General features: G+C 38.2%; 1 protein-coding gene across 1 annotated transcript in view; it reads left to right on the forward strand.

Moving 5' to 3' along the window:
- LOC105834776 overlaps positions 1 to 18737 on the forward strand; it is a 100719-nt gene that overhangs the window by 66016 nt on the left and 15966 nt on the right. The window contains exons 3-5 of the mRNA XM_036295099.1: positions 3719 to 3854; positions 4688 to 4821; positions 12445 to 12688. Of these exons, the coding sequence (XP_036150992.1) occupies positions 3719 to 3854; positions 4688 to 4821; positions 12445 to 12688 (514 nt within the window). The remainder of the gene's footprint in view (positions 1 to 3718; positions 3855 to 4687; positions 4822 to 12444; positions 12689 to 18737) is intronic.

Here is an 18737-nt window from a genome sequence, read left to right on the forward strand (position 1 = left end):
GGAGGATGAAACGTGATCGAACAATCGGTAAAACATTGCAGAGAGTGAGAAACGTAATGTATGAGAATATAAATGAATTATCGATGATGAGAAAAACAAGGGGGGTCCCGCAAGATGGTGTACAGAGAAGATACGCGATCGAGAGGAACGGCAAGAAGCAATGGCGGAAATAACGATGGAAAAGCGAGATGGAATTCGCTTGAAAAGTGTCAGGTGACTTCTGGAGTTGCGAATACTTTTAGGCGTGAGACAAGCAGAGGGTGATGAAAGGAAGAAAATGATATGGGAAAGAGAAACTTATCGAGAGAAGCGTGTGACGAAGTGACGCTGACGTTACGGATACAGGGACTTTCGTCTGAGGTAAGACGACCTTCTCGATTTCTCCCGTCGAGTGCGACAGTGAGGATTCAATTTTTCCAACTGTCTGGAACTCTGCATGGATTCTGGAGTTATTTTACAAGATTTTCACTTTGCGCGCCCAGCAATACGTTTACAAAAGCGACACTGGAACATGATTTTTTCGCACTAATTTCCATTATCAATAGTCATTTCAGGAAGGCAATACCCAAATGCGGGATAGTTAGAAACTGTCGGCAATTTCCTACATAACGTGCAACTTCCTGGAACAATTTAACGAGTGAATATTAATTTAGAAAATGAGTGCACGGTGAATTACGATAGGACACGGGAGTGAGGGATAGAGCAAGTCGCGCGCAAGATTTAAGCTCGGCTCGAGCTGAGACAGATAGGAAGCCAGCCTGGGAATTTTCATGAGCGTATAAAGCATCCCAGGTCGGTAGATAGAATGGTGGCAGGTGGTATGACCACGTAATCTTTATACGGAGAATTTACAACGTACGCGCTCCGGCAAATAACCGGAAAATAACGCATGAACTCGAAAAGATCGTCTTCGCAATCAATCGTTTTCGCGGTGCAGTCACAACGGGGATTACCGTCGCTGCTTCACCGCGACCATGCGCGATTCTGCCGATAATCTCGTCTTTTTATAACCGCCACTTAACAATACCCCACTTGTCGATTATCACCGCGTTATCGTTGAGCTAAACTCGGCAGAGAAATGGTCTGGTACGTGGAACGTTCGTGGTACGTGAGATGCGATCACTGCTCTCTCGTGCGCGTCTGAAGATTTAGGATAATAATTTTTCACTATTCGATTAAGTTTCTATCGTCTATCCCGATTGGCTCGTATATCTCCAACCGAGTATTTTCAGCCGATATAAGAATAGGCGATATTTGTTCCACGTGAGTCATGGTCCGTAATACCATGTAACGGTATTGAGCTATTGTTACTGCAATGTAATCGATGAATCGGGAAAGAGAGAGAATAGTTCGCTTGTATCCCTCCTAGCGTTTTAACAAATACGTAGAATAAAATCTCGAATATTGCCGCTGCGGATTTTTATAGAAGAAAAGCGTATACCACTTTTTCTATAGTCGAGTATAATTCTACTTGAGTAAAACTCTATGAGCGAAAAAAAAGTTCGCCGACAACATTTTGTCGGTATGGTAAATGATACAACTGATGATAACGTGAAAAATTTATTCGTCGCTGATCATTTAAAACAAATAGCGTTAACGAGCACGTTAAGACGTCGTTTATATACCTTTCAAATTCGTATTTGAATTGATATTTAAAAGTAAAATCAACAATGCAACGTGAAAATCGAAATCTGTCGGCATTCATATTTAAATCGGTACAGGTTTATAACATGTGTTATGCGCGCGCGCGCGTGCACACATGCATGTATTCGCTCGCGTGAACTTCATTTAATCAAGAATGTAGGACGCAGACTGAAAAATGGGATGCATGTTCACACTTTTCATAAAGGAGGTAACGCGTGGCACCCGCAGTTTCCGCTCCGGCAAATTCGAATACTGCGCGGCGCAGCGCAGCGCGCAACCCTTTTCAATGATATTTTTCATCGAGCATCTCGTCCACGCCGATGCCAGAAGCGGAAGAAACGATGAAAAAGACCTGTCCCCTCATCCGATATAGTTTGTAAAGAAGGCGGAGACGCTCACCGCGATGAATATAAATGCCTGCGAAGAGGAAGAGTGCGGTGTCGCAAAAAGAAACGAGTGCGCGGGCGTAGGATCGTGGGATCCAGATTTAAACGTGGAAAGGCTCCGGATGTAAAATCGATCAGCGGTACAAAATGCCGAGCAATATCATGCTTAATACCGGAAGGATTTGTCGCGGACATCGAATGAGAAAAGAAAACTGGCGCTAGATTAATCCTCGCGAATTCAAAATTTTTCAGATAGCGACATTTTCTCGTAACATAAATCTCAACAATTTGAATTTATAATAATATGAGATAGTAATAATGGGCAATAATGTGAAAAAAAAGGGATTTAACAAATTCATAATTGCATAATCAAATAATCGAATTGCGTAGAAGTGTAGCTTATTACTATACGTTTCTATTATTTTGTATCCTTTAGATCATCATTTTTGCATTATCGCAAAATTATGCTTTACTTTAATTTTATTTTCGCGTGAAAAAACTTCCCTAGCACATTTTTATTTCAATGCTAAACTTTCTAAGGTAAAATTTTAGCGCTTTCGAAAAAAAATTTTACGTTGCCCTTAGTTTCCAAGTTTCTTGTGATAAGTATGCGCGTTTCCCCGAGAGCATATGAAGTCAAAGCACGCCGCTAAAATTTATTTTTGACGTAGACGCCATACACGTGTTTCGAATCAACGATATGTCACTGTGTGATATTGCAAGACGAGAAACTTTCGCCTTTTGTTTCCCAGCTCTAAGAGATAGCTAAGACTCGATGCCACCCTCCAAAGATGTTTCAATAAAAAATTCTTTCCCGCGCAGTAATCTATATCCAGAGCATCGTCGAGTCTTCTCTTCTCTTCCTCCCCCTTCTTAGTCCGCGCTTCTTCAAACGCCTGTAAAAGCATTCCAAAGAACGTCGTTTTGAAAGGAATCCTCGCGAACGTTACTCCTCAGTGACAGTTTCAACGGGATCCGCGCTTTTAGCGAAGTTGCCCGAATGCACGATCGATACTTATTATCGTCTCTTTCCTTCCCCATCCAGACCAATGGACGCGACGGGACTAACTAAGTGCAAGCACGACTGATAACCAATTTCAATGAAAATTTATAGTACTTTTCTGTCATCTTGCTATTTTGTAATCGCGACATCCTTATCGTAAGACAGAATAAAAGAAACGTTATAACTGTAGAAGCGGTGAACCGTTTGTAATGAATACTCCCTGGCGTCTTATTTGCTGCTTTCGACAAACTTTCTCCCGACCTCGGGATCGCCGGGCATGAAGTTTAATTGGTAAGCAACATTGGAAAATGTAGACGTTTGCTAAAGTTCCGTGTGAACTCTCGTATTACAAGATCACGCGAAAATAACTTTATGCCGGCAAAATTATCTGCGCGAGAATCGCTACTGCCGAGTGATGGAGGGATAAGGGATTATCGCAGCGTACATAAAGCGCCCCTGACTATCGACGCGTACCCTTACGTCGTGAAAAATGATGAAACTTTTCGTGACGGCGCAGCGAACCGTCGCAATGAAAATTTAAAAAAAAAAGGAGAGAGAGAGAGAGAGAGAGAGAGAGCGGCTGCGAGTGGAAGAGACGGATTCGCAGACCGGCGAATCTGGAAAATGGAGAGAGTGGAACGGGGCATAAGGTGGAGCACGGTACATCAAGCTTCGCGTTTTACAGGTCTCCAAATCGAACTCGCACGACGTAACATTGGTGGACGTGTCCAGGGAGCTTACCGGGACTTACAAGTGCGAGGTGTCTGCGGGCAGCCCTTCCTACCACACTATGATCGAAAGGGCCAGGATGGAAGTAGTCGGTAAGTACGCGCGCGTGTCGTTGAGTTTCTTTTCCGACTTTTTACTTCAGTCGAAGATAAATCGCTCTCGTCCCGGCGTTATCCGAAATGTACACGCGTTCTGCGTTTATCTCGCCTCTCGATTTCGCAAAACGGTGATACAACATTTCATAAGCACAATATGGAGGATTCAGCGATCGGCTGTAATCAGCCGGATTTAAGCAAAATCGATGTGCTCTGTAACGCTCCGATAAGATATATACCGTTCATTTCCAATAAGCAAACGTTCTATGCTTCGTCTCTATGTTTGTAATTCTTTGATACATAAATAAATTTTTGTTTTATTTTATTTTATTATTAAATAAGTATAGAAAAATAAAATGATGTACGATAAGAAAATTACACAAAAGAGTGTCAAATTACAAAGATGTTTAACAAAGGGCGTCTAAAAAGAACGAAGAAAAAACGTGTTTATCGAGTGTTAATAATCACGTTAAATGCTTTATCATGATTTCCTCAAGAATCGCGATATCTGAAGAAATATTGTTATTCATTAATTATTATACTCAATTGTCTTTGCGTGGGGGAAAACCTCGTGTAAATCAAATAAGCGCATGCAGCTTCTGCAGCGATATCACGACGTGACGTAGATTACAAATTAAACAAAACGCGGTGCCGGGGGACACGTTGGAAACACTAGCCGTAGTCGTCAGCAGCAAGCATGACGGGGTCGTTGTTCAAGTGTTTCCGGTGCGCTCTGTGACGCCCCCGGCGCCGTTGGCGTGTCGCCAGGTGTCGAGTTAGTGCCGTGGCAGCAGTCGCATGTGCTAAACGACATAATTATTATGCCTTAGACGCCCCAAAAACGGATCCTGCGATTCGTACCGAGAAGGAGCGCATAACGGTGGGCGAGACACTACGGGCGAACTGCACCTCAGGCAAATCCCGGCCCGCCCCCGCCGTTACATGGAAGCTCAACGGTGAAGTCGTAAGTATCGCCTCGACATCCCTCTCGCCTCCTTTCACCCTCCCCCTCTTATCCCATATACGTCTCGACGTAGTCGTAGCTACGTGACCCTACTGGATGATTAGAGTTGCACACGGCGGAAGACCCGAAGCTTGCGCCTATCCCATTCTGTTTCGCCCCGCTCCATTACGTCAATCCCGTCGTTCCTATCGCTTACTCGGGGCTTCTCTCCCCGAACTGCACTGATATCGAGGTACGGAGCCGCGGGATTTACATGAAAGAATCGACGCGCGCGTTCAGCACGCGGCACACCGTAGCGCTTCTACTGAATTTGGATAGCGCCCTTACGTGATATCGTATGCAAATTGATCGATTATCTCGAAGAGAGAAATAATCTTAGAATTAAAATAAAAAGAGACAGTTATTATATTATATAAAGAATCTCTTTGATAAAAATGTAGTCGAAAAGTTGCAAAATTCAAATGGCATAACTAAATGTCACAAACGCAAAAAAAAATACCTTGCAGAGGAGAAATTTTGACAAAAAATAGAGAAACGAAATTTTGCAGCCTCGGTATTTTTTCAATCTATAAAAGACCATCGAGATATGTTATTTGTATTTTATATAAACTTTGATATCCCCAGTTTACCGTCATAATTTAATATCGAAGTTTAATAAAGGATGAACTATAGTTACTGTCACTTTGAAACATTCTGTGCACGTTCGCATGGTCGACAGGATTGTCAATAAACTAAATCCGTGGATGGAATTTTGTTTCTGGGTTATTAATCTGCATCGACGTTAATTAGGATGACATGAGATGTGACCAATCATTTTGTCAGTGAATTATTTCTTGATAAATACAAATGCAAAAATCTCTCAATAACTACATACGAGTCATTTTAAGTGATATAAGTCCAATTAAAAAAAAAGAGTTAAAGCTTTTCTCTTACATAAACTTTTATCTTTTTTACTTCTTTCTATTTTTTACTTTTATGTTTAATATTAAAAACAAACTTGTAGCATTAAAAAAAAAACAGTTCGTATGTAAATTCTGCATTAATCTAATTCTAACGTAATAAGTTATTTGATAATCAATTCGTATAGTATAGAACGAGAGAAACTAAGTGAAATATGTTTTACGATACAGTGCATCAAAATCACGTATTCTCAATAAAGTTTTTTTTTTTTATTCAACGAAATGGATTATGAAGCATGCAAAATTAATTCGTAAAAAAAATTTAAATTCCGCGTTGCAACACGTCTGATTTTCGTCGTCGTTTTACAACGACCGCGCCAGCGAATTATCATTTGAATGTTCTGATATTTTGAATATGTTTCACATACGCGTGTAAATACCTTTTGTACCTCGCGCACAATAGTGTTTAACTTGTCGCATACATTTTTTCAATCACCATAAAGTTTCCAATATATTTTTCATCATGTTCATACGAAAAGTTCCACGCATAATTTCTCGCGTTTGATTGAATATATGTTCTATTGAATCGCCCTCATAACAAAACACACATACATTTTGTCATTAGTCAAATTATTGCTATAGGCACGAGATCGGGCTCGCTTTATCGCTATTCATTATTCATATATTTTCACCTAAAAAGTATTCATTTGCGAGAATTCCGATACGGATCAAATATTCAGAATCCGTATATATAACTATTATATATTTATTATACTACAAAATTTGACACAATAAAAATATTAATTAAAATAAAATTCGCAATATACGCACATATGTATACAGATATGTTCATATAGTACCGTGCACGATTGTAACAGCTTACTGGTGTTACTGGATGACTACCTGAGTAAGGCAAACGAGATACGTGCGTGTTATACGATCGCGTGATTAACTATAAAGACGTGCTGGGCCTTTCGTTCCATAAAGTAGATAAATCTCGTGGAACCTTCAAGTGGAAAAGCTCCGTACGCTAGTAATCTGTAGAGCTCTCCTGTTGAGTGCAACGTCAGACGAGCTACGAGCGCGTATCAAGGGAAACAAAAAAACAAAAAACGAAAGGGGTAGCAGAAGAGTGAAAGACAGGCCGTGAGAGGATTAAGTGTACAGTCGTTCATCCGTATTTCTGCAATTGTCGAGTGCTCTATGTATCGATCGAAGTTTCATTTTTAACGCCTCAATTAAGTGTTTTAAGTGTATCTGTCCCTCTTTCTCATTCTCCTTTTTCTGTCTATTATATTCTGTCTCCCTTCTTTCTATTACCCCTTTGTCTCTCTCTCTCTCTCTCTCTCTCTCTCTCTCTCTCTCTCTCTCTCTCTCTCTCTCTCTCTCTCTCTCTCTCTCTCTCTCTCTTTCTCTCTAAATTGCATCCCGTTGAATTTTCCTCGAGACCGGTATTAACTGCATTAACTAATTATGCCGTTATGTACTTTCATTCGCAATATTTTATGAACCTGCTTTTATGACTTAATTTAGCTTTAATCGCATCGGCACAACTGACGAGAAAATACCAACGCGTTTAAGAAAACGATATATGCTATATATATATAGGAAAAAGTCAATAACGTAGGCCTTTATCTTGACGAGCGGATCCATTGCTTTCGCAGAAAATACCATTGGTTTAAATAACCAGAGTACGGGAGGCGTGATATTTTCCACTGAATATTCGTTTTCAGAGGTCGGGGCGCTTTGTTTTTGAACGAGCAGATTTATGCCGTCCTTTGACACTTTTCATTCTGACGATTGAAACGGCGTAACTCACTTTCGGCCAGTGAAACTGGGAAAACGTCAGCGTGGCGAAACGGCGGCGCAGCGATTTAACGGAATAATTTAGTTGATTTAACGAAAGCCGCGAAATAACAATTTATTTGCATACCAGGCACTCGTACCCTTCAACCATGTGCGAATGTATCCGTACGAATCTTGCTGGATTTGATTTCTACTGCCTCGGATTTCAACGGTCTCGCTCAGAAAGATAACATTTTATATCGTGATGGACAAAAACATTGCAAATACATATCTTGTAAAAAATTGATATGATTCATTATTAATTTAATAATCCAGCCATGTAAATATGAATAATAAAATGGCTGATAGCTTTTTATTTAATACATTTCTCATAATATATATTTTACAAAATATCTATTCAACATGTATGTATTTGTATACTGATTTACTGTTTAATTCGTATAGATAAAATTTTAATTTCATATTGAAATTATATTATTTAGTAACTTTACACACTGTATAATGTTTAAAACTAATTTTTTTAAAATTATATAATAATATGGTGTCGAGAAAGATTCAAAATATCATTGATGGTTACATACACGATAATTATTTTACAAATAATATTATTTCTTTATTTTAAGTTATTTGTTAATTTACTCTTGTACTGCAATAAATTGCAAAGAAAAATATCCAAAGAAATATATATATATGTGTATATATGCATAATTTTAACGTATTATAATAAAGCAAAAGATTGTACTAATTTGAATTACAAATTAAAGTTATAACAAAAATTATAATATAAATTTATATTGAACATTATATATTAAGGACAAAATATTATCGAAGTGTTAAAACGAGTGTTGAAAAAATTTTCAATTTGATTCATGTAATAATAAACAAGCATAAGCAATTTTTAATAGAAGTTTGGAAGAGCGCGTGAAATTGAATCACTTGGCTTTTATAGAATAAAACGAGTAAGCAAGCGGAGTAAGCAACGACCGTGTTTGGACGAGCGTAAGTGAAAATTCGCATTTCCGGCGATGAGAGGAACAATGGTCCCACCCTGGTGAAAGCATCCCGGCCGAAAGTGCACAAGTCGCCCTTCTCTATTTTCGGTTTTCGCCCTCCACGTCATCCCCATGACGTGTATCACCCCACTTACTTTTCTTGGTTCTAAGCACCGTTAGAACCGTGTTGACAACTTCCTTCGTAGTTGTCCTAACTGGGTACTTTTCCTTTATTACGACTATATTTTTTGTTGATTCATCCGCAATTCAATTATTTTTTCATGCGGCAATATTTAAACACCTCTACATTTTGCTTGCGCACAACACGCGTTAATGTAATCAATAAATACATTAATGTTTTGATCGATGTACTTTGATGTATATTAACGAGATAATTTTCCAACCATAATTTGTATTTGATTACGTTGTTAAATCTCTGATTTGTTATGCTTTAATTATTTCAGTCTGACTTTTTCTCATATTAAGAAGGTATTAACAAATATTATAAAATAATATTATAAAAACAAACATTGTGTGAATTTTTGTACAAAAATGCCATGAAAAATTTATAATTTACTTTGTAACCGTAAAACTACATTTACTTATTTAATTTTTTTATGATCTGACTTGTTTATTACTAACACATCCCAAATTTCACCGAAATAAAATACTCACTACGTTCATGAACTTTAATGAACATGATTTCAAAAAAACCATTAGAAATTGATACTTAAAATACCATGAAGCGCAGTGTTAATTCGGAAACAACCGTGCGAGATGGAGATAATTAAACGACTTTTACGTTCGATAAGAGAAGCGAAATTAGAGAACAAAGATAAGAGCCGGGTATCTTCCTTTTCCTGGGAATTTCGTTCGAGACTTGTCCATTTAGAAAACGTAAAAAACTCTTATCACGCAACGATTTTATGTAATGCAGAGACCGGTGAGTTAGAAAATCGTTTTCATCGATTGATCACCTGCTTATCCTCTTTTAACCCTTCTCTTTCTCTTCTTTTGCTTCTTCTTTCTTCTTCTCTTTCTCTTTCGCAAGTACGTATATAACTAACACATACATTTGTCCGCGTAGATAGGTATATAAGTATGCGCTTGATCCGCTGCCAAGAAAACTCTACCTCGGTTCCACCTATCTCAAATCAAGTTTTCGCTCATATTTTCTCGCCGCCAATATTTCCGCCTTGCTTCCCGCGCTCTACCGGAAAGCTTTGCCCCGGCATATGAAACATCCACCAATATTTCGGGCAAATAATCCCTAGTCACACAGCACGTGCATTCTCGTAAATTCGAGACCCGAATGCAATTTTCGGACTTTTACTGCGTTTTCTATGCGCTTGATTTCCATTTCGAAAGTTCTCTTGCCCGGCCGGTTGGAAATATTCGTAAAACTGTTGCGTAATAAATTATACAGTCAATATATATACGTATGTACATTTATTAAAAAATTTTTAATATTAAATAATAGCAATAATAAATAATCTAATTACTATAACGAAAAACAAAGTAGACAAGAATAATTTGTTAGTTATACAATACTTTTTGTGGTGAATTAACTAATAGTGCAAATTTTAGATTTACAAATTAATAGTTTTGTTTCTCTATGTTGTATAAATCACAATGATTTATACAATAAAAATTAAACATTGTATGTATTCTCAAAATTAGATATATACAATCGTAAGCATAAATTTAGTTGCTACACGCAATATTAGATTCCATCCACATATACGCTTTCAGACATAGAGACAAATATAGTAGCTTTATTGTGGAATACAAGATCTACAATGCATCGTAGGAATGTATATGCTATGTGGAAAATGTACGCACGGCAAGCGGAGAATATTACGTTCGCAAGGACAATGAGAGAGGCGGAAGCAAACCGCAACCGAAACTCCATAGCACTAACAATGTGTCAATCAATCCCGCACTTCGGGGACACCTATGCGAGTAACGTCATCAAAACCCGCTTTTGGAGATATGAAGATTGCACGTAATGCACTTTAGACTCGCAGCTACACGTACGTAAGAATTTCACCACGGGTACTACCGTGACATATAGAAGAGGAAAAAAGAAGGTGCGAGAGAAGATGGCATCTGTGATGGCATCAGCTTTATGCTTTATGCTTTATGGATGTAGCCTGTATCCGCACGTGACACTGTACGCCCGCGGACATGATGTATGTCCTTGTTTGTTCTACAAATGATAACGTCGCCTTCGGAGTTCTCAGGGTGTTCTTGTTCTCTCATAACGTAGCGGACGATCGAAGACAAATTCGTTTCTTCTCGGTCATATATTCTTCTTGAAAGTAGTTCTTCGGTTATACATAAAATAAGGTCCCTTCATGTGTATTTATTACAGATCACACAACACATTTATATTTCTGCTACGACGCACAGCTGACATTGAGGTATATTAGTTCGAAAGCGACAAAAATGATACTTTCAGCAAACATCTTTTTCGAAACGTTTCAATTCCCTTAATTATTTTAGCCGTACGTTAGAGATGACATTAGTCTACATATTAATTTTAGTGCAAGATAAGAAACAACTTTATAGACGTATTTAAAACACTGAAGAGAAGTTAGAATGTCACCAGAAAAATTCCATCAAGTCAAATTTATAAGATTAAGCATGTTAGTAGTACTTTTTGATAGTTCATTAATCGTTTATTCTGCATATCTCTGTTTTGTATTATATTCTATTGTGCTTCATCATTAAATATTTTCAATTCAGAGTTTAAATTCCAATTTTCTGAATTTGAATTATTTGTGTATCAATAGAGGTCTGTTCTCTTTATTTCTTTGAGAAAGTATGTATTATAAAGAGATATACGTGCGCTTTAGTGTAAAATTGTAAATTGATGAACCACAAAACTATTTTGAAATGCTAACGGGCTGCCCTTCTTTGCGATACGTTGGAAAAGGTATACATAAAAAGTCAAAAGCACATCTCTCGAAAAGAGCCGTGTGTGTCGATGCTAACTTTATAGTCCATGAAATTTTATAGTGCACGTATCACATAGAATCACGTCACTGTAGCTAAACTCGATACGCATCCACGTTTGTTCCTCGGAGTAATAACACCGAGCGACTCCATTGCGTACCTCCTTTTTCCATCTTATCCTCGCTCATGAAGACAAAAGACACAGTCACGTTAAATGAGTAAGACAAAAGACAAAGCTACATTAAGGATAACGTAACCGCGTCATATCTTTAGCAGACAGCAATAATAATTCTCTTTGTGGAACACGATAGTAAATGTGGAAGATACTTCAATACCCGCACAGTTACATAGAATATACGATGAAAGGACTTTCCTTAAGCACTAAACGCGATCTATTAATTATTTAAGATGTGAACGATTATAGCTTTGGTTAAATTATGTACAAGGACGAAGTGCCTTTTGAATTGTGTACTTATCCCAAGAAGATTTATACCATATTTGAAAATAAAAGTTTAAATTCTATTCTAAAATGAAATCTCATCTAATTTCTATATCGCGTTGAAAATATCTCTTATGTAATTTGGCAATGAGAAAAATGTTTTGTATATAAATTGAAAAAAATAAAGAAAGTTGAGCACTAAAAACGATCTATTAATTATTGAGATATGAACGATTATATTATAGCTCGACAAAACGTAGAAACAAAGTACCTTTCGAATTGTATATTTATTCCAAGAATATTTACGTCATATTTGAAGATAAAAATTTTTATTTTAAGGTAATTTTTATATTATAAAAAGTTATATCTTACATAACTTGCCAGAAGAAAAAGATTTATATTATATGTAAATTGAAAAAATATTTTTCTGAAACTTTTATATTATTGTTATATTATGTGTCACTATAAAAATATCTTGTATATCAATATGAAACATTAATTTTTATCATGCCTCATTCTTGTGTTTCAGATCATAGAGAATAATGGGCCATATAAAATACGGCATCGTGAAAGTGTTCACGAAAACGAATCACTATCTGTAAGCTCGCTGATCGAGTTTAAAGTGACAAACAGTATGTTTCGTAAAGGACACTTACATTTGCGCTGCACGGTCTCCATTTCAGACGTTTATCGGAAATCGGCGGACATCGAAATCTCTGAGGACACGCCGCGTATCGCATCGATCACCGGCGAATCACCGCCGTACGGTCACGGTAAGTACTTGACTTCGCTGTACTTCTCTCTTAATTGTAAACTTATCAACCTGTAAGAATCACTTTTAATCGTTCGAGAAGAAAATAATAGTCTACGTCTCTTTTTCTACATAGAAAAATAAGTCTAATTATTTCCTGCCATCCAGTCTTACATTGTCCGTAATAATAAAATTATTATATCTATAAGTTTAACCCAAAATTGGATCTAATTTTATCGCTATTGAGTCTCAAAATATCAGTAATTTATTGCTTTAATTTAATTTCGCAACTTGTGAGAAATGTTGTATAGTATTACGACCTTATCACCCCGGCATACTCTGCGACATGCAATACGTTATGCCTTAGGAAATTATCAACATTAGACGAACTGTAGACGTTTCCTTTCTTTTCTCCGTGTATCTTCCCAAAAAGTTTTCGAGATACTCAGCGATCGTAAGCGAATAAATAGTTATCGTTAAACTTGTAACGAACACATAAGTTCGACTTATGTTACAACCGTGCTTCCGTAAAAACCGATGTTTTTCAAAGGAGAAACGAGGAGCGGTGGTAAACAGAAAGTCTTGTCACTGTAGCAAGAATACTTTCTAAGTCATATATCGGCGCTTTGTCACGATATCGAATCTATACAGCACCGAGATAGTAATACGATCAACCATCTCCGACGACAGCAGGAAATCGTGGAACTGGAACGAACATTAGTTCACTATATAGCTGCTACAATTGGTAGTCGTCAAGCATTGCTTATACGCGAGTCGCGCGCGATATTATTGAACTGAACAAAGTTCATTGATCAAACTAAATGGGAGCTGGTGCGAGCAGGCGTAAATACTCTTTCTGTATGCAAGCAACGCAACGCAACGACCTAGTTACGCAGTCAAAATTAACGGGTCACAAAGAATGCTTTTTTTTACCTTTTGTCTAACAATATATAGAAGAGGCTTTTGTCAAATGCAAAATCACTGAATCATAAGACGAGAAATGCACTCGAGAAATAAAACGAGAAGCGCATTTGACTGCGATATACAATGGCAACTCACACAAATACACGATACACGTGTGATATCGATATTGCAAGTTCAGCTTTTTGTATCGTTTTGATTTGCGGGCATTTCATAAAATATAGTATACGATTTCTCCACCCATCTCTAGCTCATGGCGAATATTTAATCTCGATAGTCGCAGTTTCGCGAGATAGGATCTTGCACGGGCAACAAAACACGGCGGATTCTTCGGGAAGAAACGTTTCTCAAGGCAAGAGTAATAAAGCTAACAGCGACAATAACATTTATGGTTCCGCGACCCTATGAATGTATCGGGCGTATACGCAATCTTTCACATAAATCACGCCGCCCAACGACAGTTATGCTCCTCGCAGCCGTATCAAGGGTACGGTCGCCGAGGAACCGTCGCGCGTCGTAGGGGGCTGTGATTGTTCCAGCTGAAAAAGCATAGCCGTTATCCAGTTACAGAAAATGGTCTCGCATCCGTCTTCCCGATCGGCATCACTCCACGCGACGCGCCTGTCACTTCGATTTAATGCGCCGTCTTACTTCCAACCCCCGTCGCGTATGCAGCCACACGTAAGCGTCGCGTCGTTGCCAGAGAGCAAATTCGTTCCCCCTCGAGTGGCGGGAGGGTGACTCACCGTAAACGTATAGGTCAGCGATCTCCACGGCTTTATGTGATAAAGTAATCAATAACGTAAAAGTGGCGGAGAGTCGGAGCCATCCTGAGAATTCTATTCGCGTAACGGGAATTGCCTAACTATGCCGTTACCGCTGTTAATTAAACCTAATTACCGTACAGGCCAATTATCGTCGCGTCTTGCGATTATTAATCGCGTCTAAGAAACCGTCACCTCCGGGATGAGTATCACCACGACGCGATATCAGGAAGTTCTCTTCAGGACGCGAGCTTTTCTGCCGGGAGAGATTTACTTAAGGCTGATAAAGAACCGCATTATTTTTCTACAGATTTGTAAATTATGAAGCGGTTTATAAATAGGGGATTATGAAGAGACGGTGGCGGGAGAGGAGAGAGGACGAGCGTGTTATACACACCATATTTCCTCCACGCGCGCGCACAAAGCAGCAAAACTTTCTGAAGATCCTTCGCCGCAAAACCATTAATCAATGACGGGAGGAGTAAGGCCGAGTTACCAAGTTATTTGATTGACACCATAAAGATCGTTAATAGCAAGAGTGCCATCGTATCAACGCGAGTGGCGTACACATTTATCACAATGTCGGTAACAGCAATTTACACAAACACAGGTACATGAGAAGGCGGGAGGGAAGGGGAAGGAAGAGCAGGCGGAGGATATCCCCCGTTCGCGTAATTCAACGATGATTAAACTGCGCCTCATTACAAGAGGTAACAAAATGTAATTGAAATCGCTTGTTGGCCGATATCGATCGCGCCTGTCAGCGCCTATTTATCCGCATAACAGACGAGGGCCATTCTTTGCAGAGCCATTTTTATGTAAAATATATCCAAGAGTGTTTGGGTATTAATTAAAACTCCAGCGAGAATGAAATATCTCGGTGGCGACGCATCATTTTATCCCGTGATGATATCGCGCGCGCGGAATATTAAATAATAAAATAAGAACAACGCGACCGATTATGACTCAGGATTATTTCCGCGGTGTAAAGATCCGCGGAGACCAGCTATTTCTCTCTGAAATTGTCGGCTCTTAGGTCCTGCTTTGCTCCAAAGACCCCGACGCTATTAATCAATGAGGAATTCAGCAATTAACGCTCCGGTTTTATTAACGTGTCACCGGAGCACCATCGCACGTGACGTGTTTGCATGTGCGTACGTACAAGCGGTATTTATGTGAAAATACTGAAATATTAAATATATTTCTTAAAAGTTCTACATAAATTAAACATATTATCTGTCTTTACTTACTATAAAGGTTTGAAATTTTTCAATCGTAAACGTTTAGACAGTCGTACGTTCATAAATCACAATTATTGTACAAACGTAGTCTCGACAATATTTTAAATTTGTCTCTATTTGTAATTTCTCTCTAAGCCTTTATATCTCAAAAATTACTTTTTTGAAATACATAAAACTCTACGAATCATTGTTTTACTTAATTTTTCGAAATTTGTTTGCTATAGTATTTTGATTTGCTATAGTATTTTGAATTTTCAAAACACACTGGGTAAGTCTCAAAATTCACGGACACCCTGTATGTTGAAAGCGTTTTCGTTTTCATCCTGTATACGACATCACCGTAATCCACCATGTGTTCAAAAAGTGTCAAGAATCGGCGAACATAGCGATGTCGGCGACTATGAATAATATAAAAGAGCAACGTCGAAAGCGGTACAACGTAAAGTTACGAAGACCGAATACACCTAAAAGTTTCTCACCGCCAGAAGTAAGATTTATCTCGCCTCCCCTCCTACTCCCTCCCGAAAGAGCTATTAAATAAACTTATGTCGATATCCTACGTCCTAGAGAAATCGGTCGTTGCTGGTAAATTCAATCCGTAACCGGGGGCACGCTCTCGTCACCGCTAATCGTAGATCAGCTCGATCGAACTCGGATCGAAACCTTCGTCCTGAATACACACCGAGGGAGGAAAAATCTCTATCTCGAAAGCTCGTGTAAGTCGCGACACGGGCGAATCGTTTACGAGCGGCCGGATAGTTCCTCCGGGAAGCGGCGGTTCTGCCGGTAATGCGTTCGCGCGGAGGGGCGAATGAAGGATTCGCGTTTACGATTTACGTCGTTACGATTACAGCGGGATTTCATGGGGTCGGAGTCGCTCAGCAATATCCGTACGAGGAGACGCGATAAAACTGCAACCTGGGCTATATCGCTCACAAGATCGGGGATTTCATCTGCGTCCACGGTGTCGGTGCCTACATCTGGTTCGTCGATATCATTACTTTGCACTAAAAGAAGCGTAAACGTGGCATTAGGACTAGCACGAGTCTACGCCTGCACCATTCGCCATCCCTTCGGCAATATACGCGCCGCGCCGCCCTGTTCTTCCTTTATACCATCACCGCGACGCTGACGTCGCTTTCTCTTGACAAAACGAGCTAAAATCCACTTAAATTCCGCGCCCTCAAGTCTTAACGTTATCCTCTCCCAAGACCCGATTATTGAACCGCGAAAAATAGAGGCTATATCTCAACACGAATTTTATTTGAGGTATTTTGCCTACAATTATTATCGAAAATATAACGTGACAAATTAACCATTAAAATTTATTTATCAAATTGTATTATACTAAAACAAAGAAATAATTGTAATTATCATAATTTATATATAATTTATAATTATTTTAAATGCCAATTATGTATTTATAGTTGCTGTAACCAGCATACGTTTTATATAATAATAAGGTTATATAAAAGTGAAGTGCCATAAATATTTTACCACGCAGTTATAGTTACAAATACCAATTTCCTCTTAGTATTCAAGTTTTTAATAATGTAAAATATGTATACGATCTTTTTAATGACAAATTTTTAATTACTAATTACACATATTTAAATTTACCTACATTCTGTAACATGTGTACGAATTAATTTGATTTAACACGATTTCTAAATACATACCTTACTTTTAGCTGAGATATATCACAAATCTGAGATGCGTTGGCGAGTGTATTTGGTCGACTCTAGTACATACTACAGGGTAGACTCTTCTCGTATCTCCGAGTTCGAAATAGTTGCTGTGTTGATACTGTTCGGCCGTGAAGATACGAGCAAATATAACGGAAATTGTACACGACGGCACGTGCGTACTTGAATTATTTATAAAGCAGCTGCAAAATTTCAAAAAAAAAAAAAAAAATTAAAATCTCAACCATTACAAACGGATAGTAGATAAAAAAAAGAAACCTACATACTTAGCAGTAAAATATGTCTCGTGAAATTGAAAATTATATTATCTTAAATAGAAAAAAAGATGTTAATTAAAAATTTTTTTAACATTAAATTTTTTAAATTAAATTAAATTATCTTTTTATGTCTTTCTGTTTTTATAAAATCATTTAATCATTGCAAATATTTTTTTTCTTAAATAAGAATTTTGAAATCGAAATTATATTTCTAACTGTACTGAAAAAAATTACAAAGTAGCTCTTGAAAGCGCGTCTAAAATATCAAAATATGCAGATGACATTTTCATAAATATAAGTTGATTAATAAGTCACAGTGAATCGATACGATTGAATAATTTTAAAATAGAGAGAGAAAGGAATGACCCTGTATGCGAATAAAAGAGAATATATTCGGAGCGATTATAATTCATAAATCGTAGTGAGTTTCGAATCGAGTCGAGCAATCGCACATATCCGTAGTTCCTTTTTTCCGATAAATTTGCATATCCGGTTGTGCTGCCGGCTCACAAAAATTTGCATGGCCGGCTGCGCAGCCAGGTAATGGAATTGGTATGGCAGTCTATAATCCGCATTGAGACCGACCGTCTGCTCAACCCGAAAATCAAGCGGTCTACCCTGCATGATCGATACCGATAATAACGTGCACGCGGTATGACAATATGGTGAGGTCAGGAGATTAGAAATTCCATTGGATCCGTATTCACTCAAGCAGAGAATCTGACGCATACATACGAGAAAAAGAGTTTTTATAAATAAGATCAACATGAAATTCAAAACAAATGAAAGAACAAAACCCAAGTATGTAGTAAAACAAGGAGGCTCAGTTTGCACTTTTTACATTGCAAATGTTATAGTTGCCGAAGTCTTTGTCGTTACATAAATAATAACCGATTCTCTCGTTCAATATTCCGTTTAATATTCCAGAAATCCCTTCATCCTACGAGAAGTAACTCGGAGAAAAAACTTGATTGCGTAATCAGAGAGGGTCGTACCCTCGAGAGAACCCAATATTCTACATTTCTCCGCGGAAATTCCAAGCGATATAAACAACGAGCAGATTAGAAATTCCACTGTATCCATGTCCAATCATTTTCATGAAAGCGAAATGCCGGCAGGTAGTCGTTAATATTCATCTTCGGCTGCCGGCGCTCTTTAGATTCGTCCTGTCCTCAGAATTGG

The sequence above is a fragment of the Monomorium pharaonis genome, chromosome 1 (assembly GCF_013373865.1).
Source record: "Monomorium pharaonis isolate MP-MQ-018 chromosome 1, ASM1337386v2, whole genome shotgun sequence".
Classification (NCBI taxonomy): domain Eukaryota; kingdom Metazoa; phylum Arthropoda; class Insecta; order Hymenoptera; family Formicidae; genus Monomorium; species Monomorium pharaonis.